The 19,537-nt window shown below is 35.2% G+C and overlaps 1 protein-coding gene across 6 annotated transcripts in view; it reads right to left on the minus strand.

The window, feature by feature from the left end:
• The window catches only part of LOC121384648 (A-kinase anchor protein 13-like), a 262,118-nt gene that overhangs the window by 35,185 nt on the left and 207,396 nt on the right, over positions 1 to 19,537 (minus strand). For all 6 annotated transcript variants that reach the window (XM_041515136.1, XM_041515150.1, XM_041515144.1 and 3 more), the window contains 14 exons: positions 18,874 to 18,933; positions 17,478 to 17,527; positions 15,765 to 15,856; positions 14,549 to 14,600; positions 13,714 to 13,766; positions 13,043 to 13,222; positions 11,057 to 11,182; positions 9,441 to 9,558; positions 8,557 to 8,714; positions 7,545 to 7,626; positions 6,032 to 6,117; positions 5,315 to 5,504; positions 4,002 to 4,079; positions 3,291 to 3,397 (listed from right to left, as the gene is read on the minus strand). In XM_041515136.1, coding sequence (XP_041371070.1) covers positions 3,291 to 3,397; positions 4,002 to 4,079; positions 5,315 to 5,504; positions 6,032 to 6,117; positions 7,545 to 7,626; positions 8,557 to 8,714; positions 9,441 to 9,558; positions 11,057 to 11,182; positions 13,043 to 13,222; positions 13,714 to 13,766; positions 14,549 to 14,600; positions 15,765 to 15,856; positions 17,478 to 17,527; positions 18,874 to 18,933 — 1,432 coding nt within the window. The remainder of the gene's footprint in view (positions 1 to 3,290; positions 3,398 to 4,001; positions 4,080 to 5,314; positions 5,505 to 6,031; positions 6,118 to 7,544; positions 7,627 to 8,556; positions 8,715 to 9,440; positions 9,559 to 11,056; positions 11,183 to 13,042; positions 13,223 to 13,713; positions 13,767 to 14,548; positions 14,601 to 15,764; positions 15,857 to 17,477; positions 17,528 to 18,873; positions 18,934 to 19,537) is intronic.

Below are 19,537 nucleotides of genomic sequence, written 5' to 3' on the forward strand. Positions count from 1 at the left end.
AAATCACTGTACAGTACTGTAAAATCACAGAACAGTAGTGTAAAATCACTGTACAGTAATGTAAAATCACAGAACAATACTGTAAAATCACTGTACAGTAATGTAAAATCACAGAACAGTACTGTAAAATCACAGTACAGTAATGTAAAATCACAGAAAAGTACTGTAAAATCATAGAACAGTAATGTAAAATCACAGAACAATACAGTAAAATCACTGTTATTCCAAAATCACTGTACAGTTATCCTAAATCACTGTACAGTAAACCAAAATCACTGTACAGTTATCCTAAATCACTGTACAGTAAACCAAAATCACTGTACAGTTACCCAAAAATACAGGACTTTGGGTTGCTTGCTTATTCATTTCTGTAGGTCTCCTGTGTTATTGGTGGTCTGAATTTACATTTAAAAAATCAAGACAAAGTCTTAATGTAATCAGGACTTAGCCAAATTAGCCAACTGCTAAGTTTTATACAAAGTGGCTTCAACATTTGGTCTTTAGCTAATGAAATATTCCTTAAATTAACCACTTTTTAACAATTTTCAAGAAAATACTCTAAATATCTGAAAATTGGCTAAACCCAAATTTGTTTCAGCCTGAGCCCCTGTGTAACCAATCAGCAAATGCCTAAATTTCGATAATATTGGTTTTTTTTCCAAAGTATATATTTTAGAAATACACTCCATTGAACAGTTAGGATATTTGGCAATTGAGAACACTTGAAATGATCACGAGCACAAGATGTGTTTGTCTCCAGATGAGAGTTGATCATTTTGGGTTGTGGAATGCCATATACATTTGTAAAAGATTATACTTGTAACATTCACATGACTGCATATGAATTTATTTTTTTTCAAGAAAGAAACTAAGTTTTAGACAGGAATATCATACAGTGATGTAAGTGCCAATGCCAATGCCAAAAAGGTTAACGTGCACATTCAGAGCAAGCTGTTGTAGCACATGCCTGTCCTGGGCACAAGTACCTAATCGAAAAGAGTAGCCCATGAAGTGGCGACAGCAGGTTTCCTCTCTCAATATCTGTGTGGTCTTTAACCATATGTCCGACACCATATAACCGTAAATAAAATGTGTTGAGTGCGTCGTTAAATAAAACATTCCTTTCCTTTCTTTCTCATTAAGTACCACCTAAGTGTACACACCTGGCATTGAATACTGATGAAAAATCTGGGAATCTCATGAAACTTGTTTCAGTTGGAATGACAGAAGATAAAAGTACATTATTTTCATCATACGTTATGTTCATGTTTACACATTTATAATAACTGGTCATGTGGCCTTAGTAACTGATATAAAGCCTTGCCTTGTCTTTAAATAACATCTGAATTTCCATAAAATGCTGTTTGCACAGTGGATCTGTCTGATGTTTTCTCCAAATATACAGGATCACACAATGTTTGGTGGTTTAATGCACCACAGAGAAAGAAAAAAATACGAAAATGTTCCTATAGTTTCTACATCAGCACTAGAAACAGCTACAAAATGTTTGGATAGGATTTGGTTTCACATAAAAATATTCATAAATTTGTTTTGATCAATATATCACCTGTAGGACTAGTTGTGTTTTTGTGTGGGGTTTTATACCGATACATCTTGAACATCTATGTTCATATCCTACAATGTACAATACATCAAGACAGAATCTAAAACCCTGCTTGTGCATCATCAAAGCAAATACAATGCACTTGGATTAACATTCCACCCCCCCCCATCTTTAAAATTATCAGTAATAGACTTGGGCATTTGATCACAAACAATTAATGTGGGATTTGCACATATACATGAATTCCACGTGGGTTCATACACAAACACATTGTCAGCCTTACTGGTCAGGGTTTCTGCCAGAGGGTAAAACGGGTATAGCGCCATACCCAGTTATTTAGACAGATTTCATTTTTTAATATTAACTTTTTGACAAAATGAATTAATCTTATCATTACTGTATGATTTTCTTAGCCATAACCTGAAACTTAACTCATTTTCTTTCTGGGGAGGCCCCCTATACCCTCTTTTGACTGTGGTTGCATTCAGTTCCATAGCACCATACCCAAACATTTCTTTCTGGCAGAAACACTACTGGTTGAAAGTAAAGTAAAGTTTGTTTCATTTAACGACGCCACTAGAGCACATTGATTTTTTATCTCATCATCGGCTATTGGACGTCAAACATATGGTCATTCTGTCAGGGTTTTTTTTATAGAGGAAACCCGCTGTTTGGCACTTCATGGGCTACTCTTTTTGATTAGCAACAAGGGATCTTTTATATGCACCATCCCAGACAGGATACCACATACCACGGTATTTGATCAGTTCAAACTGGAATTTTATCTCCAAATAATTTCGTACATACTTAAAAATATATATGAGAAAGCAAAATGAAGTTTGAGCTACTGTAAACATTAGGATGGTCATAAATACTGTAGACATACACACACTGACATTCTAAGAAAGAATAATAATTATTAGGATGAATCTTTTTGTAGATGTTTTTTTCTGACACAACTCTTGAGAAAAATGAATCTCTAGAGCATGCTTTAGTGAGCTCCATGGAGTGATTTTATTGACACAAGTGTCAGAAGAACAATCTACAAAGGAAGAACTGTCTACAAATTGAGTGCAGAAATATTTTTTTTGGTGTGCAACCAGTCTTATAACTTTAGTATAATTATTATATAAAATTTACTGCGTTTTATTTTTGTTCTATGACGTTGCTCTTCTCAGCTGACATATATTACATTGTCAGTATTGTCTGACATAATCAACAGGTATCGACGGTCATCTATAACCTGGATGACGAGACCAGTTATCCAATGAAAAAGGAGCTTTACTATCTATAGTCCTTCCCATCAGGGAACTTCCTTCTCTTATTATGGTATTTACTACAATTTAAATATTTCTGAGCAGACTGTTTTGTAAATTGCATAATAATATTTTTTAAATTGATTTCCAAAACACTTTTACTTTTCTTTGTATGTCAAATCAAACTGAAATTATTTACAAAAAACCCCAATGTTCATACCGTATGTGCAAGACAGTTTTACAAGCATGGCTTTCTAGCACTGTTCTGTAAGCTGAATGCCCTACAAAAATGTACTGAATATGTAATTTTAGTGGTTAAAAAGGCTCAACTAGTTGCAAATATCTTACTATGCTAGCAAACGTAGGACAGTCCCTTTAACACAAACAGATATTTATTTAAGTTTTAACACAAACAGATATTTATTTAAGTTTTAACACAAACAGATATATATTTAGGCTGCGACACATACTGAGTTTGCCTCTTGTGGTGTTCTGTAGAGATCGAGAAGGTCTAACATGAGTCGGTTCTTCTCTTCACAGCACTGTCGAATATAGTGGTCCTTCTCATGGAGTTGATCTAACAAGACAAACATTAAAACATCAATAAATATACACATAAATCTACTTTTTATAAACAAATGAAACACTATAAAAATTTAACCCTGAGACATGTATGCTTTTTTCTGGATTTAAAAAAAGAAGAAAAGAGATTCTCAGGGGGGTAACTGCCCCCCCCCCCCAAGTTTTAAGCTTTAATCATTACAAAACTGGTTTATTGTAAATACATTTTTTAATTAAGTTCTTGGAGTTTGCTGTTTAATGAATCACTGCATTAATAAATACATTTGCCCTGGAGTTAACAGCTCCTTTTAGAGGTCACAAAATAATGCAAGGGAAATAACTCTTGTAGTGTTGGCAAGGTAGGCATCTCCTAAAATCAATGTTTGGACCTAAGAAAGACTGTATTTGTACAAGCACGTGTCAATCATGGAGTTTAAGTTAATGTTCCAATATTAAATAAAATCTAATCTATTCAACCACTTCAAATAATTCATTATATACACTTGTAGACGAGATAAAAGGCAGTGGATTTGGAAACATTGATAATGCATTGGTAAGTATACATAACAGATTTACATTTAAATGAACAAACAAACAGTTAAATATGTAAATCCACCTACCGATTATTAATTTAGCTTTAGCTGCTCTCTCTTCCTGTCTTCTTCTTTCTACCTCATTTTCTGTAGGACCCTCCTCATCTACAATATACAGATCAAACATCAACAATATTTTAGACAGTTTTAAAAAATTTTTTTATTTTAAAACCAGAATAATTGACATATTACCTGCAGTGTAAAAACAGGACATTATAAAAACCACATAAAAGAAAAAACAACAACTAATCAAAACAAGCATTCTGAGAGTACTGTTACAAGGGTTTTTCATTATGCAATTAGTCGTACCGACATGTCACATGCGATTGAATCATACTGTGAGAACACCTAAATTGGAACAACTTTATTCTTACGTTCTGATTTTTGTAGGGCCAACATATGGCATGCAACAAATTGGTGCGACTAATTGCATAATGAGAACGCTGCTTAAAGCAAAACATGTCACCTGCCGAGGCCAATTTATTTTTTATATCTCCAAATGGGCATGAAAATTAAACTGTTCTGTAACAGTACATAATAAAGCTACATACAAAATTTCATCTCAATATCTACCAAAAAAAAAAGCTTAGATTTTTTGTCCCCGTATCTCCTACGTTCAAGGTACATAACTCTGTCACAATTTGGTAAATCGCCATGAAAGTCAAACTTGATCTATAATAGTACCTGATAAATCTGATAGTACCGATAAATCTACACACAGAATTTCATATCAATATCTCCCAGGCATTGTGAAAAACAAATCCATCCTGAAACCTATATGTGGGACAGACGGATAGAACGGAGAGAAAATCTATAGTCTCCTCCAGATGGATCGTAGGGGGATAAAACTAGAAACAGGCTTTATCCTAGAGGGTGGGGACGAAACCTATAGTCTCCTCCAAATGGATCGGTAGGGGGATAAAACTAGAGACAGGCTTTTATCCTAGAGGAGGGTGGGGACGAAACCTATAGTCTCCTCCAAATGGATCGGTAGGGGGATAAAACTTTATCCTAGAGGTGGGCGGAGATGAAACCTATAGTCTCCTCCAGATGGACCAGTAGGGGGATAAAACTAGAGACAGGTGGGGACAAAACCTATAGTCTCCTCCAGATGGACTGGTAGGGGGATAAAACTAGAGACAGGTGGGGACGAAACCTATAGTCTCCTCCAGATGGACTGGTAGGGGGATAAAACTAGAGACAGGCTTTATCCTACAGGTGGGCGGGGACGAAACCTATAGTCTCCTCCAGATGAACCGGTAGGGGGATAAAACTAGAGACAGAGGTGGGTGGGGATGAAGATGTATAATTTATTTTACTGCTGTGTTTTCTCAGCTCACCTTCCTCTGGACAGTTCTCGACGGCCTTCTGTAGAATCTTCATCCACCGCTCCTTGTTCTCCTTGGCGCCGCACACGAGCTCGTACATCTCGGGGTGTTGGCGGTTCTGACTGATCAGGTAGATTCCGTGACTGTCCCGCGTGTCTCGCTTCTCTCGCACCAGCAGCTTGAACAGAGGAACCACGCACGACTGCAACAAGACAGACAAAAGGAAAGGAAATGTTTTATTTAATGCACTCAACACATTTTACTAACAGTTATACAGTATAGGGGAAACAGACATAAATGCTAATTAAAAAAAATCTACTTATCCTTCTGACTATACTGCAGGCGAGATATCTCGCCCGATGCCACGCCACTGTATACAGTGCTTTCCCCCCATTTCATATTTCCCACCATTTTGCACACGACACTCACTGGAAGCCGTTTATTAACAGGAAACAAAAGACAATTCGGCTTCCCATGTCTTTAGATTTAAGTTTTTCAAAGGAAAAAGTCATGTTTGTTAAGTATTTTCGCTTGACAACAATGGCAGCATGTCACAGTCATTTTCAGAGATTGATAGCTGATTGTGACAACTAATTTGATAATAAATTTGATCATTTTACCAACAACGAAAATCACCGTAAAATCAGTACGCCACACAAGCTCGTATAATAATCTCTATAGACCACCCAACAATGCTTCAAGAATCATAAATAACGAGACGAAGCATACCTTGCCATCTTGAATGAAGAAGGAGTATTTCTGGTTGTCGTCTTTTACAAACAGGATCAAATCAGTGAGTATTACGGCCAGGACGTCTGAAATACAAAACACCAGATATAGACAACACAACAAATATCACCATGATCATCACTGACTGTGATGCAGCCTAGTGGTAAGGTGTCCTTCCAAGAAGATGGACGCCTTAAAACAACACAAGACATATCACCATGATCATCACTGACTGTGATGCAGCCTAGTGGTAAGGTGTCCTTCCAAGAAGATGGACGCCTTAAAACAACACAAGACATCACCATGATCATCATCGACTGTGATGCAGCCTAGTGGTATGGTGTCCTCCCAAGAAAGAAAGAAATGTTTTATTTAACGATGCACTCAACGACTGTGATGCAGCCTAGTTTATTTACGGTGCACTCAACACATTTTATTTATGGGGTCAGACATATGATTAAGGACCACACAGATTTTGAGAGGAAACCCGCTGTCGCCACTACATGGGCTACTCTTCCGATTAGCAGCAAGGGATCTTTTATTTGCGCTTCCCACAGGCAGGATAGCACAAACCATGGCCTTTGTTGAACCAGTTATGGATCACTGGTCGGTGCAAGTGGTTTACAGCTACCCATTGAGCCTTGCGGAGCACTCACTCAGGGTTTGGAGTCGGTATCTGGATTAAAAATCCCATGCCTCGACTGGGATCCGAACCCATTACCTACTAGCATGTAGACCGATGGCCTGCCACGACGCTACCGAGGCCGGTTCCTCCCAAGAAGACAGATGCCTTAAAACAACACAAAACTTGGTTGAGCACATTACTAATTACGGTACCTGCCTTTTAGTAAAGTTAACACAAATCATCACAGAGAATTGTGTAGCTTAGCGGTAGAGTTCCACTTGGTGCCATTATCTTTAGCTCAATGGTAGAAATGTGTAAGTTTCAATACAGCATACAGTATATTTTAAAGGCGGGTCTAAGCTTTACTAAAAATATCTCAACATTTTTCCATTGTTAAAATGGTAACTTTATAATAAAATTAAGAATGATGAGCTTTAAGATTTAAATACATTTTACTGTATACTTTGTATTCCCAACAACTTTTACTTTCATGTAAGCATTGCAAATCGTCTTTTCAAAATACCTAAGCTAAACGCTCCAAACTTTATCCAAAAACAAGCATGGCATCATTAGTCATTATTTGTGGTCAATTTAATCAGGATGTTATTACAAAGTAAGCCCCATGAATAATGTCACTATTCTAAGCAATTTTAATGCAGGATTTTCAATAATTTTTATAAAATTTAAATAGCCTTTATTGGAAATACAATCATATGTAACGTTATTTCCTGATATTTGACTACAAGTATGCAAAAAACTATTTTTGTCTGGTTTCAACATTACTTTATAATTAACCCTAAACAACAACTTGTAACACTGAGAATGGTATTTAATAGGCTTATTCCTATAACACAGAAGGTTTGTTGTTAAGGTCTCTATTCAACTCACCTGCTTTACGTCCACGTGCGTTTTTCCAACTAATCATATCGGCAAAGATCAGCTTACGATAATTAGCTGTTAAATCGGTTCTCTGCAAAAAAAAATAAAAAATAATATTTATTAACTCTCTCCACCGAGTACAGAATCTCCTAAATGAATCAATCCTATAATTCTGAGCAACAAGCAAGTGAGAATAAACTGCCATTAGAGTGAGAGATCTTGTTTGTGGTACTGGATAAATATATCAACCTCAGTGACCACTGCTTTTTACCGGCCTCGGTGGTGTCATGGTTAGGCCATCGGTCTACAGACTGGTAGGTACTGGGTTTGGATCCCAGTCGAGGCATGGAATTTTTAATCCAGATACCAACTCCAAACCCTGAGTGAGTGCTCCGCAAGGCTCAATGGGTAGGTGTAAACCACTTGCACCGACCAGTGATCCATAATTGGTTCAACAAAGGCCATGGTTTGTGCTATCCTATCTGTTGGAAGCACAAATAAAAGATCCCGTGCTGCCTGTCGTAAAAGAGTAGCCTATGTAGCGACAGAGGCTTTCCTCTAACAAACCAGTGTCAGAATGACCATATGTTTGACGTCCAATAGCCGATGATAAGATAAAAAATCTATGTGCTCTAGTGGCGTCGTTAAATAAAACAAACTTTTCTTTGACCACTGCTTAAGCTACGGTATCTGAGATACTGAATTCATAAACTCCTGTCCCAAGCCTCGTTCCATGAAGCGATCTTAGCACTAAGATCACCTGAAGTGCACAATGTAGTTATACACTTAAGGTGATCCTAGTGCTAAGATCGCTTTGTGAATTGAGTCCATGGACAAGATAGTCCAGATAGGTGAGGTGTGTGCTCAGGATAGTGTGCTTAAATCTTAATTGAATAGAAGCATGAAAATTAACTTAAAATGAATGTGTAAATGAATGGAGGAATGAATGAATGAGTGAGTGAATGAGTGAATGAGTGAACGAATGAATGAATGAATGAACGAATGAATGACTACAGCTCACCTTGAACTTCTTGCCTTTAAACACAGTTGTTGCCCTTGAATCGATTTTACTCTGGATTTCCATCAAGTTCTCGTAGCACTCCACCTGGTGGTCAACCTCGGACAAAACTTCCTTACTGGCGTGTAAGGCGCAGTTCAAGAACTCACGATCTTTTTTATCTGAAATAGAACAGTTATTAAATAAATTATTAAATTATTAAAAGTTAAACAAGACCTTTAGTACTTTTACATATTGCTTCAATGAGTACGGGGTATTTTCCTAGTGTGTGACTTATCTTTAGTACTCTTACATATTGCTTCAATGAGTATGGGGTATTTTCCTAGTGTGTGACTCACCTTTAGTACTTTTACATATTGCTTCAATGAGTACGGGGTATTTTCCTAGTGTGTGACTTATCTTTAGTACTCTTACATATTGCTTCAATGAGTACGGGGTATTTTCCTAGTGTGTGACTTATCTTTAGTACTCTTACATATTGCTTCAATGAGTATGGGGTATTTTCCTAGTGCGTGACTCACCTTTAGTACTTTTACATATTGCTTCAATGAGTATGGGGTATTTTGCTAGTGTGTCACTCACCTTTAGTACTTTTACATATTGCTTCAATGAGTATGGGGTATTTTGCTAGTGTGTGACTCACCTTTAGTACTTTTACATATTGCTTCAATGAGTACGGGGTATTTTCCTAGTGTGTGACTTATCTTTAGTACTCTTACATATTGCTTCAATGAGTACGGGGTATTTTCCTAGTGTGTGACTTATCTTTAGTACTCTTACATATTGCTTCAATGAGTATGGGGTATTTTCCTAGTGCGTGACTCACCTTTAGTACTTTTACATATTGCTTCAATGAGTATAGGGTATTTTGCTAGTGTGTCACTCACCTTTAGTACTTTTACATATTGCTTCAATGAGTATGGGGTATTTTCCTAGTCTCAGAGTCACACCCAGAATAAAGTCGGGAATTTCTCTTTTCTTGCATATTCGGCTCTTCATACACGACTGAAAGACAACAAATGAAATGTTTTACTATTACGGCCTCCACAAGTCCAAAATACTGAACTCGAGTACTCGAGGGTCAAACTCGACCCAGACCCGAGTACCCGACACTTACATTGGATGATAATGAGACTAAGGAATAATGCCAAATCATGCCATTGTATTGCATTTAAAAACCGGTTGATACGTGCAGTATTGTTACGGACGAATGGACGGCCAGTTTAAAAAGAGAAACTAGCGCATGATCATATAATTATTGTGTAACTTATGTAGTTGATTATCTACCTTGTATTGCTTAAATTATTGTCCTACATTGTCCATTGTATTATACATGTAGTTGCTCATTGTATTCCACCTTGTACGGGTACTCGAGTCCTGTGAACGGACTCAAGTCTACCAAGACTCGACCCATGCGCGAGTAATCGTGGAGATCCTATTTACTATGTATGTTTTATTATCAGAACATATATTCTGTGACAGGTTTTATTATGTATGTTTTATAAGTTTTATTACTTTCTTTATTTTACTATGTTTTATTATACATTGGTGGAAAGAAATAAGACAACACATAAATAATAACAGTAAATATTGACTCCTACCAGAACCTTCACCCACAGTATCAGGAAGTTGACTGTTACTCATATTCAAAGACACAGTACTGACATTCAGTCCCACATAACTAAAACAAATTTAAACTTTGTTTTGTTTAACGACACCACTAGAGCACACTGAAATATTAATCATCGGCTATTGGATGTCAAACATTTGGTAATTCTGACTAGTAGTCAATAGAGGAAACCAGCTACATTTTCTTAATGCAGCAAGGGATCTTTTATATGCACTTTCCCACAGACAGAATAGCACATACCACAGCCTTAGACAATTTCCCACACAACTAAAAATGATCTAAAATACCACATCTTTTTGCATTTACCATAGTTTGACACCCAATAGCTGATGTATTTTTCATGCTGGGGTGTCGTTAAACATTCGTTTGTTTGTTCGTTCGCTCGTTTGTCGTTAAACATTATTTCGTTTGTTCGTTCGTTCATTCGTTCATTCAAATACCACAGTTTTCCGTGTTTCTTTCCATCAGTATATTAACGGTTTATTACATGTTTTATCTGTTTATGCTATGTATGTTTTATTATATAAGTTCTTAATTTAATTGGTGGGGCGGGACGTAGCCCAGTGGTAAAGCGTTCGCTTGATGCACGGTCGGTCTAGGATCGATCCCCGTCGGTGAACCCATTGGGCTATTTCTCGTTCCAGCCAGTGCTCCACAAGTGGTGTAACAAAGGCTGTGGTATGTACTATCCTGTCTGTGGGATGGTGCATATAAAAGATCCCTTGCTGCTAATCGAAAAAGAGTAGCCCATGAAGTGGTGACAGTGGGTTTCCTTTCTCAATATCTGTGTGGTCCTTAACCATATGTCTAACGCCATATAACCGTAAATAAAATGTGTTGAGTGCGTTGTTAAATAAAACATTTCCTTCTTACTTTAATGAAACTTGCGAACTTGCGGTCGGCCTTGAGGTAATCCTTGTAGAGTTGGACAGCCTCCTTGTGGTGAGAGCAAAACTCTCCGTATGCACTCATCATGGCGGTGACGTTCTCTCCACTGAACTGGAAAACAAAACATTTCCAGTCAACATAAAACATTTCAACTGACAGACAATAAATTATCTCTTCAAAACTCTCCATATGCACTCATCATGGCGGTGTCGTTCTCTCCACTGAACTGGAAAACAAAACATCTCCAGTCAACAACAAAACATTTCAACTGACAATAAATTATCTCTTCAAAACTGTCCGTATGGTGGTGACATTCTCTCCACTGAACTGGAAAACAAAACATCTCCAGTCAACAACAAAACATTTCAACTGACAATAAATTATCTCTTCAAAGCTGTCCGTACGCACTCATCATGGCGGTGACGTTTCCGCTGAACTGGAAAACAAAACATCTCCTGTCAACACAAAATAAATCTTCTTTTTCAAAATTAAAAAAACAAAAAACAAACACAACCCCAAAACATCTCCACTCAAAAACAACACAAAACATTTCATCTGACAAATAATAAATCGTCTCTACAAAAAATGAAAACCCCAAACCAACCCCAAAGCATCTCAAGTGAAAAAGACCACATAACATGTCAACTGCAATTTTGCTGGACTCCAGATGAACATAAAACAGTTGTACTATACAACTTTACACTTGATAATGTCACACATGGCTGGGATTCCTCTCATTCAGCATAAAGGCTTCTTAAATTTGCACTCTGACATACATGGCAACACTTACCATGGACTTTGATTAATTAACTAATATTTAATGACACCCCAGTTGAACTTTGATATATTAACTGCAGAAGAAAAAACACCCCCCCAAACAAACAACGTACCGTATATCGCTGTGTATTAGCCGACTTTTTGATACAAAATTTATCAAGTCAAAGGCTGGGGTCGGCTTATCTAAGGAGTCAACATTTTATTGGAAATGTAAAGTTAGAATAGTGACGTCACGGCTCGACTCGATCTATTGTCATTATTGTGCTCTGCATTTCTGCTTTCATAAAGGTTTAATATTGCATTTTAACACAAGCTATTACAAATAAAAGATATTAAAATTGTATATATATGTTCATCTTTAATAAATGTTGGTGTTTAAAAGTTATTTAGTAATATTTATCTGTTTAAACAACAATAAATGGTGACCGATCAAAACAATTTCGGAAAACTTCGCAGGTCACGTGTCATTACAAAACTGCTTACTAAACCAGTGAACACGTTAATTGTTCCAGCTTCATTTGTTTTGTTTGTCGGCTTGGGATTAATCGACACGGGTGGTTGGGTATGGTAGGGTATAGCCGACTAGTAATGAAAAGACCATAGCACAATCAACAATGCAAACAGTCACTGTGTTTTTAACGTGTGGCTGCAATCAAGAATGTTTAGGTATATTTCGCTATCTTGGTACTTATATTTTACGAGAAATAAATTAACCGGACACCGTTTCTATAAATAGAAATCGGCTACTGCTTCCGGATAAGTTTGCTGTGACAAATGACGTGAAAGCAGATGTACTTTGTCATTTTGTAGAGACCACACAGACATCTGACTTGGTTAGTTTTATATAGGGGGGTCGGCTTATATACAAGGTCGATAATTTTAAAGCCGATTTGGAGGGTGAAACTAGGGGGTCGGCTAATGCATGGAGTCGGCTAATACACAGCGATATACGGTATATCACATAACTGACGCATTAAATAGAAAAGAGTAATAATAAAAATGTACCAAAACCCAGCTTCATGAATATGTATATAGAATTTCAGAATACATGTATATTCAATTTAAATTAAAAATTATGTAATTACAAGGCAAAATCTACAATTTTTACACGCACATATAATATGTAAATGACTGCAGGTTTTTTTTTATGTCATTATATTGTAGTTGTGAAAATATTTACCAGTTAGTATTTACCTGATTAAAAAGATGTTTTCCGATTTCCTCAATGCTGCGTTCTGCATTGTGTTGCTGAAGTTGTAGTAGTTGGCGTAGGAAGGACGTGTGTATTTCGATGAGATCATCCAAGCGTGGAAAGAGTCGGTCCACCTGTTCCTCTGTGTACTGGAGCTCATCCAGCACACCTTGACAGAACATCTACAAATACAACAGTTTCGATAAGTCATCAATAAATAATTTTTTTTTTAAACAAACAGGCTCCTTCGTCCAGGACAGGAAAGGGGTTGAACTTTACGTGAGACATAACATCTATATGTAGAACATAATAGTAATAATAATAGTAATACTTCGTATAAGACATCTATAAATAACAATATTCTATAAAAAAAATATCTATAAACAGAAAATACTTTCCTAATACATACATCTATAAAAAAAACCCTACATTTCTACACATCTACAAAAAGATTCTTTTGATAAGTATCTAGATCTATAAAGAGAATATAATACTCTCCATAAGACAAGTATTTATAATAGAAAAATAATACCTTTTACAAGATACATGTATATGTAAATTCAAAAATATCAGACACTTTAAAGACATTTATAAATACAACATACTTTCTATCATACACCATCTAGAAAAGTAACAAACTGTTTACAATATCAAATAAACGACAAGTGTTTACCTTCTGCATAATTTTCAAGGATTTACAATATTTCTTTTCTGTCTGAATGAGTTCTGCAACAAAACAAAAAATACAACTATAAAATATTAGCCTTAAAAATATTTTCAGGAAACATTTTGTTTTCCGAAATCTTAATTAGTGAATATTTCTATTCAATTGAAAACTGATTAACAACTACTGTTTAATGTTTTAAAATTGTGTAGCGATCTATAAAACATGCATATAGTGATACAGAACAAAATGTTCCCTGATTCTGAAGTTTGTTTCAAAACAGGAAAATCTACATAAAGCCACAAAATCTCAAGGAAAAATAAAAAATCCATTTATATAAGATTATATTTTATGAATAAAGAAGAAGTGGCTACTGTTCAGAACTGACCATATATGGTCTTTCACTTCAATAAACTTGCACAATTGATACTTAATTTAATTTTTGAATTTTTATATCGCTATTGATCATCAATTCATTCATATACTTACCTTTGTTAGCCGATGTATTTCAGAGCTTATGTGTCATCAAACATTCATTGCTGACATAGTCACCAGACAATTACTGAATTGTGTTTATACTCCCCAACTGATAACATCGGATATTGTAAATATTTGCCATATGTGATGACAATTTATTAAAAGGTGATTATTTCAAGATTCCCTGTGTCATAATTAAATCTACTAGAAGACTTATTTCAGTATTCCCAAAGTCATGACAATTTAATAAAAGATGACTGTTATTATAAGATTTTCCAAGTCATATCTAAATCCACTAAAATATTGTAATTCCAGTATTCTCCACGTGATTCCCACTGACTACAAGACGACTGCTACATCAACCTACCCCATATTGTGTCCTGTCTCTTGATTTCTTTTGTACTCATCTTCTTCAAAATCTACAATCATAACAAAACACTCAGTACTTTCAAGTAGTCTGTACATTTAAGAACAAACAAACAAACATACATACATACATACATACATTACATACATACATTACATACATTAATTACATACATTACATCCATCCATCCATCCATCCATCCATCCATTCATACATACAATGCATGGCTCACCCTGTGTATTGCCAAATTAGCCAATTGCTAATTTTTATAGAAAGTGGCTACAACATTTGGTCTTTGGCTAATAAAATATCCCCTAAATTGACCACATTTTAATAACTGTGAAGGAAATATACTACATATCTGAAAATTGGTTCAACCAAAATCCATTCCAGTGTGAGCCCTGACAATGTAGGTGCATGTAACTACAAACCAAGGTTTATTGATTTAGGACATAGCCTGCAAGAAATAGAGCTAAACAAGAAAACTTAACTTTGGAGATAAATGCAAATGTTGACGCCATTGCAACAGCTGGAAAAGTAATACCTATATCTACATGTAAGAAATGTTTACTGCAATTGCAAAAAAACAACAACCCTAGAACAAAGCATGCACTGTTTGAAGTCTTTCACAATAAGCATAACAGTATGTGTTCAGGGATATAAAGATGTAATAAACAGTTCTCCTCATTGTTAGAGTCTCAAACATACATGTTATTACATAGTTAAGAAACACAATTGCTATTTCAATATCCACATCTCAAGCCAGAGTGTTCTGTCAGTCAAAACAACTGACAAAACACAGGCATGAAAATGGAATTGGACACAAAACAATCCAAAAAAACAGGAACACTTTCAAGTATCATTAATATCTAGAATGCCTGACAAAATATGGTCGGCTACAATTGTCATCTTTGGAGAAAGAAAGGAAGGAAATGTTTAATTTAGCGATGCACTCAACACATTTTATTTACGGTTATATGGCGTCAAACATATGGTTAAGGACCACACAGATATTGAGAGGAATGCCCGCTGTCGCCACTTCATGGGCTACTCTTTTTGATTAGCAGCAAGGGATCTTTTATGTGCACCATCCCATAGACAGGATAGCACATACATCGGCCTTTGATGTACCAGTCGTGGTGCACTGGCTGGAGCGAGAAATAGCGCAATGGGCCCACCAACGGGGATCGATGGCATTTTCATTTTGTGTCCATACCTTGCGGTCGACGGTGGAGCTCCACGTTTCTGGTTCGTCCACGTCCAGCATCAGGTCTGGCTCATCCTCAAAGATGGACGCCTCTTGGGGAGCTGCAACAGCAATGGTATTATTACAGTCAAACCTGTCTAAATCGGACCCCGAACATACCAGAATCCTGTCAAAACCGGCAGAGGTTCATGGTCTCAAAATTTTCTAAACTCTAAAACGCAACCCTCTAAACACCAGGCCCTGTGCTTATAAACCTTAAAGTCTAGACTTTAATAAAGTCCAGACTTTAATGTCATGGCAACGCCATTCAAATAGCATTACGTTAAAAGTCTGGACTTTATTAGACTTTAAGTTTTATAAGCACGGGCCCTGATACTGTCTAAATCAGATAAATATTATAATCAGTCCCATCCTCCTACAAAAATTATATCTGTAAATAAGTTCAGTTTGGTCTAACGTAGGAAGAAAAATAAAAGTGTTTTGGAAATCACAAAAAAATACTATTTTTGTTTTCAGTTTAGAAAACAATCATCTCAGAAATAAATAACTTGTAGTCAATTCCTTGTGGGACGGACTATAGGTCCCCGGCATTATCTGGTTTAAACAGGTTTCACTGTACACTGTTAGTGATAAAACACTGCAGAAAAACACATCTAATGATTCAACCATTAATTAATCAATAATGGTTTTTCTACACAAACCACAATGATAAGGATGTTTAAACAAGGTTGTGACAAATTTTCTGCATAAATCAGTGTCAGGTATTGATTGATTGAAACATATTTTATTGTATATATGGTACAAATGGATTGGGCACAAGTTATCCAACTTACGAGGTCCTCTCCTGTCAGGTATTTTGTCTATAGGTTGATTTACCATTTCTCCAAAATTCAAAAATTGAAAATCTCTCTCTATTAGTTTGTGAAGACTACTGTTACCTCTAAGAATACTTATACCAAGTTTTAGAACTATCCAATAAAAACTATAGAAGATAAAGACTTAAAAGTTCAAGGTTTCATTCCTAGTTGATCGAATTGCCACTTGTGGGTTTATCAAAAATATAAAATAGTGAGATGAAACTGTCAACATGTGTTGATACATGAAGTAAAACTTCTGATTGTTTGCGGTGTCAGTAAACTACATTAGTGCGTTATATACTGCCTAACAAGTTATTTTGTTTCAGGTTAATAAGTGTTCGGAAAAAGTAGATTTCATAAGGCTATCGTAACTTTTCCATTCCAGTAACATTTCACCGACTGCTACATTACAGATTCATTACACTGTATACAAACATCATTCTGTCGAATCATGTCTCCCGGTAATAAGTTTAATTTGTGTCACTCATAGTTGAATCCAAACATATTCATCTCAATTATTATTATTAATGGAATTTTTTTTTAAATAACACTTTACAAAAACTTTGACTTTAATAAATGTTGAAACATAACTTGCAATTTGGTACTTTAATTAACCAGATAAAATATTTCAAAATAATGGCAATTCAAAGACATTTTTTTATTTGATTTTTCAATTAGTGTTCTGGTGATTTGACAAATTCAATGGAGATTTCATGAACCCTGTAAATGGCCATAAAAATATTAATTAATACAGCAGTAATATACAAAGTATAACTCCAGAACAAATGTAACAAGAATGAACAAATCTGATCTAAGAATATTTCCACACAGATTAAAACAACCTTTATACATGAAAAGTGTGTACCTGAAGCTACATCCAGCGATTCCAGGGACTCAGAAATAGTCTTCTCAATGCTGAAAGAAAACAGAATAACAACATTTCAAATTAAACTGGATAAGTACATTTCAAGATTCTTTGTTGTTTATATGTGACATTCAAAGTAATTAGTATTAAAGATATATTAGTCTGTTAGACAAAATCTCAGACATCCGTTCACTCAGACAAAAAGACTATGGGTGAAAATCAGAGACTACTCATTCATAAATTTGTAGACTATTGAAAAAAACAAGAACCAAATACTGTCTACTGGGTACAATAATCTAGATGGAAAATAACCTGAAGTTTACTTAAAACTACTTTACCTGACCAATAATATCTATGTTTTCATTTTTCTTTTTTTTAACAGAATGCTATTAAACCTGAAGTTTACTTAAAACTACTTTACCTGACCAGTACTAACTTTGTTTTCATTATTTGTTAACAAACTGCTAATAATTCAGAGATCTTCAAATTAGGAAGATATTAAGTGAACGTTCTTGTGGCGAAATGACACCATTCAGTAATGTTACACATTAGGAAGACGTATTAGTAAAATTACCGTTTCATAATGATGTCACAATTCCTGCGTTATGCGCACCCCCATCCTGAATGAGCTCATATAACCAAAGAGAGATGAAATCCAGCTGTGTATATATTTGTCAATGATTCTAACAAGTTGGGACAGTCAAACAATAAATACTTGTTAGGCAATACATCTTGGCTATATTTAATGACAGATTTTATCATGTTTCATCTGTAACATCCTTCTTATTAATTCAATGATTAAACCCAACAATGATATAGTTGTTCATACACATATTTCCTGTTCACTTTTCGGTTTCAACATAATTACTCATATTTTATTATTATCTTTCATTTAAGGATTTGCACAAAATAAATATCATAACTTTATTCATTTTTGTAAAGGCTGTTAATCAAAGAGACTGTTAATAAAACAAAAATTTGGTGGACCTGTTAAAAAAATATATGTTGTTTTAATATACTGAATACAATTTCCATGTATTATTTAACTTAGTTTTAGTAGTATAAAACATGTTTATGATTGGTCAGCTTGTACCGAGTTGGGCTTTCTGCCAGAAAATAATTTGAGGGTACGTAATAAGAACAAAACAGACCATACATGTAAGTGCCCTTACTAGGTGGTTATGGATTTGAAAACTTTTGAAATGGGATACTGCAGTTCTCTTACTGTAATTTTTCCAACAAATTATGAAAATCTATCCATTAATTTCCAAGATTTTCGAGTACCTAATTTTACCCTTCGTATCCTCTGAAAGAAACCCTGTCAGGGTAATACAAGACACTCATTTTGATTGGCCAATCTGGCAGAAACCCTGTCAGAGTAATACAAGACACTCACTTTGATTGGCCAATATCTCCTGAATCTACAGAGTCCACTTCGCATTCTTCATTTATTGCTCTAATTAAAACATTAAAATAAAACACATAACTAAAAACCAAAAAGAAATGACAAATTACAAAATAAGTCAAAATAAACAAGGGGAATTCACTACAAACGATATCCATGTTCTAATACACAGCCAGTTATACATGTAAGTTTAATAGCTATAAACACACAATAAACAGAAATAGTAATCAGTCACTCAGATGAAACTAAAACTAGATTATTTTTGTAAATGATGGCATACATGTTGCAAAGAATAATTATTTTAAATACTAAAATTAGAAAAAAGAGAAAAAGAATCTATCTATACGAAACTGCATTGCATAACATGAAGTGCAGTATAAAACATGTACATAGAACTACATATGGCCTGGTGCAAATAAGACTCAATTTTCTTGTCTCCAGTATATTTCAGCTTCTGAAAATGACTATTAATGTGATGTTGATGGTTCTTTGTTGTCAATTAATTTGTATGTACCCAATTGATATATGTTTCAAATTTCAGACAAATCACACAAACGGAAGTAAAGATACCTAGCAACAAAGTTGACAAAACCTGTGAAAAACGGCAACTTTTTGCGTGACCAGCATATTTGATAAAAACTGCAATTATGTGCAA

This window comes from Gigantopelta aegis, chromosome 2 (genome assembly GCF_016097555.1).
Source record: "Gigantopelta aegis isolate Gae_Host chromosome 2, Gae_host_genome, whole genome shotgun sequence".
Lineage (NCBI taxonomy): Eukaryota > Metazoa > Mollusca > Gastropoda > Neomphalida > Peltospiridae > Gigantopelta > Gigantopelta aegis.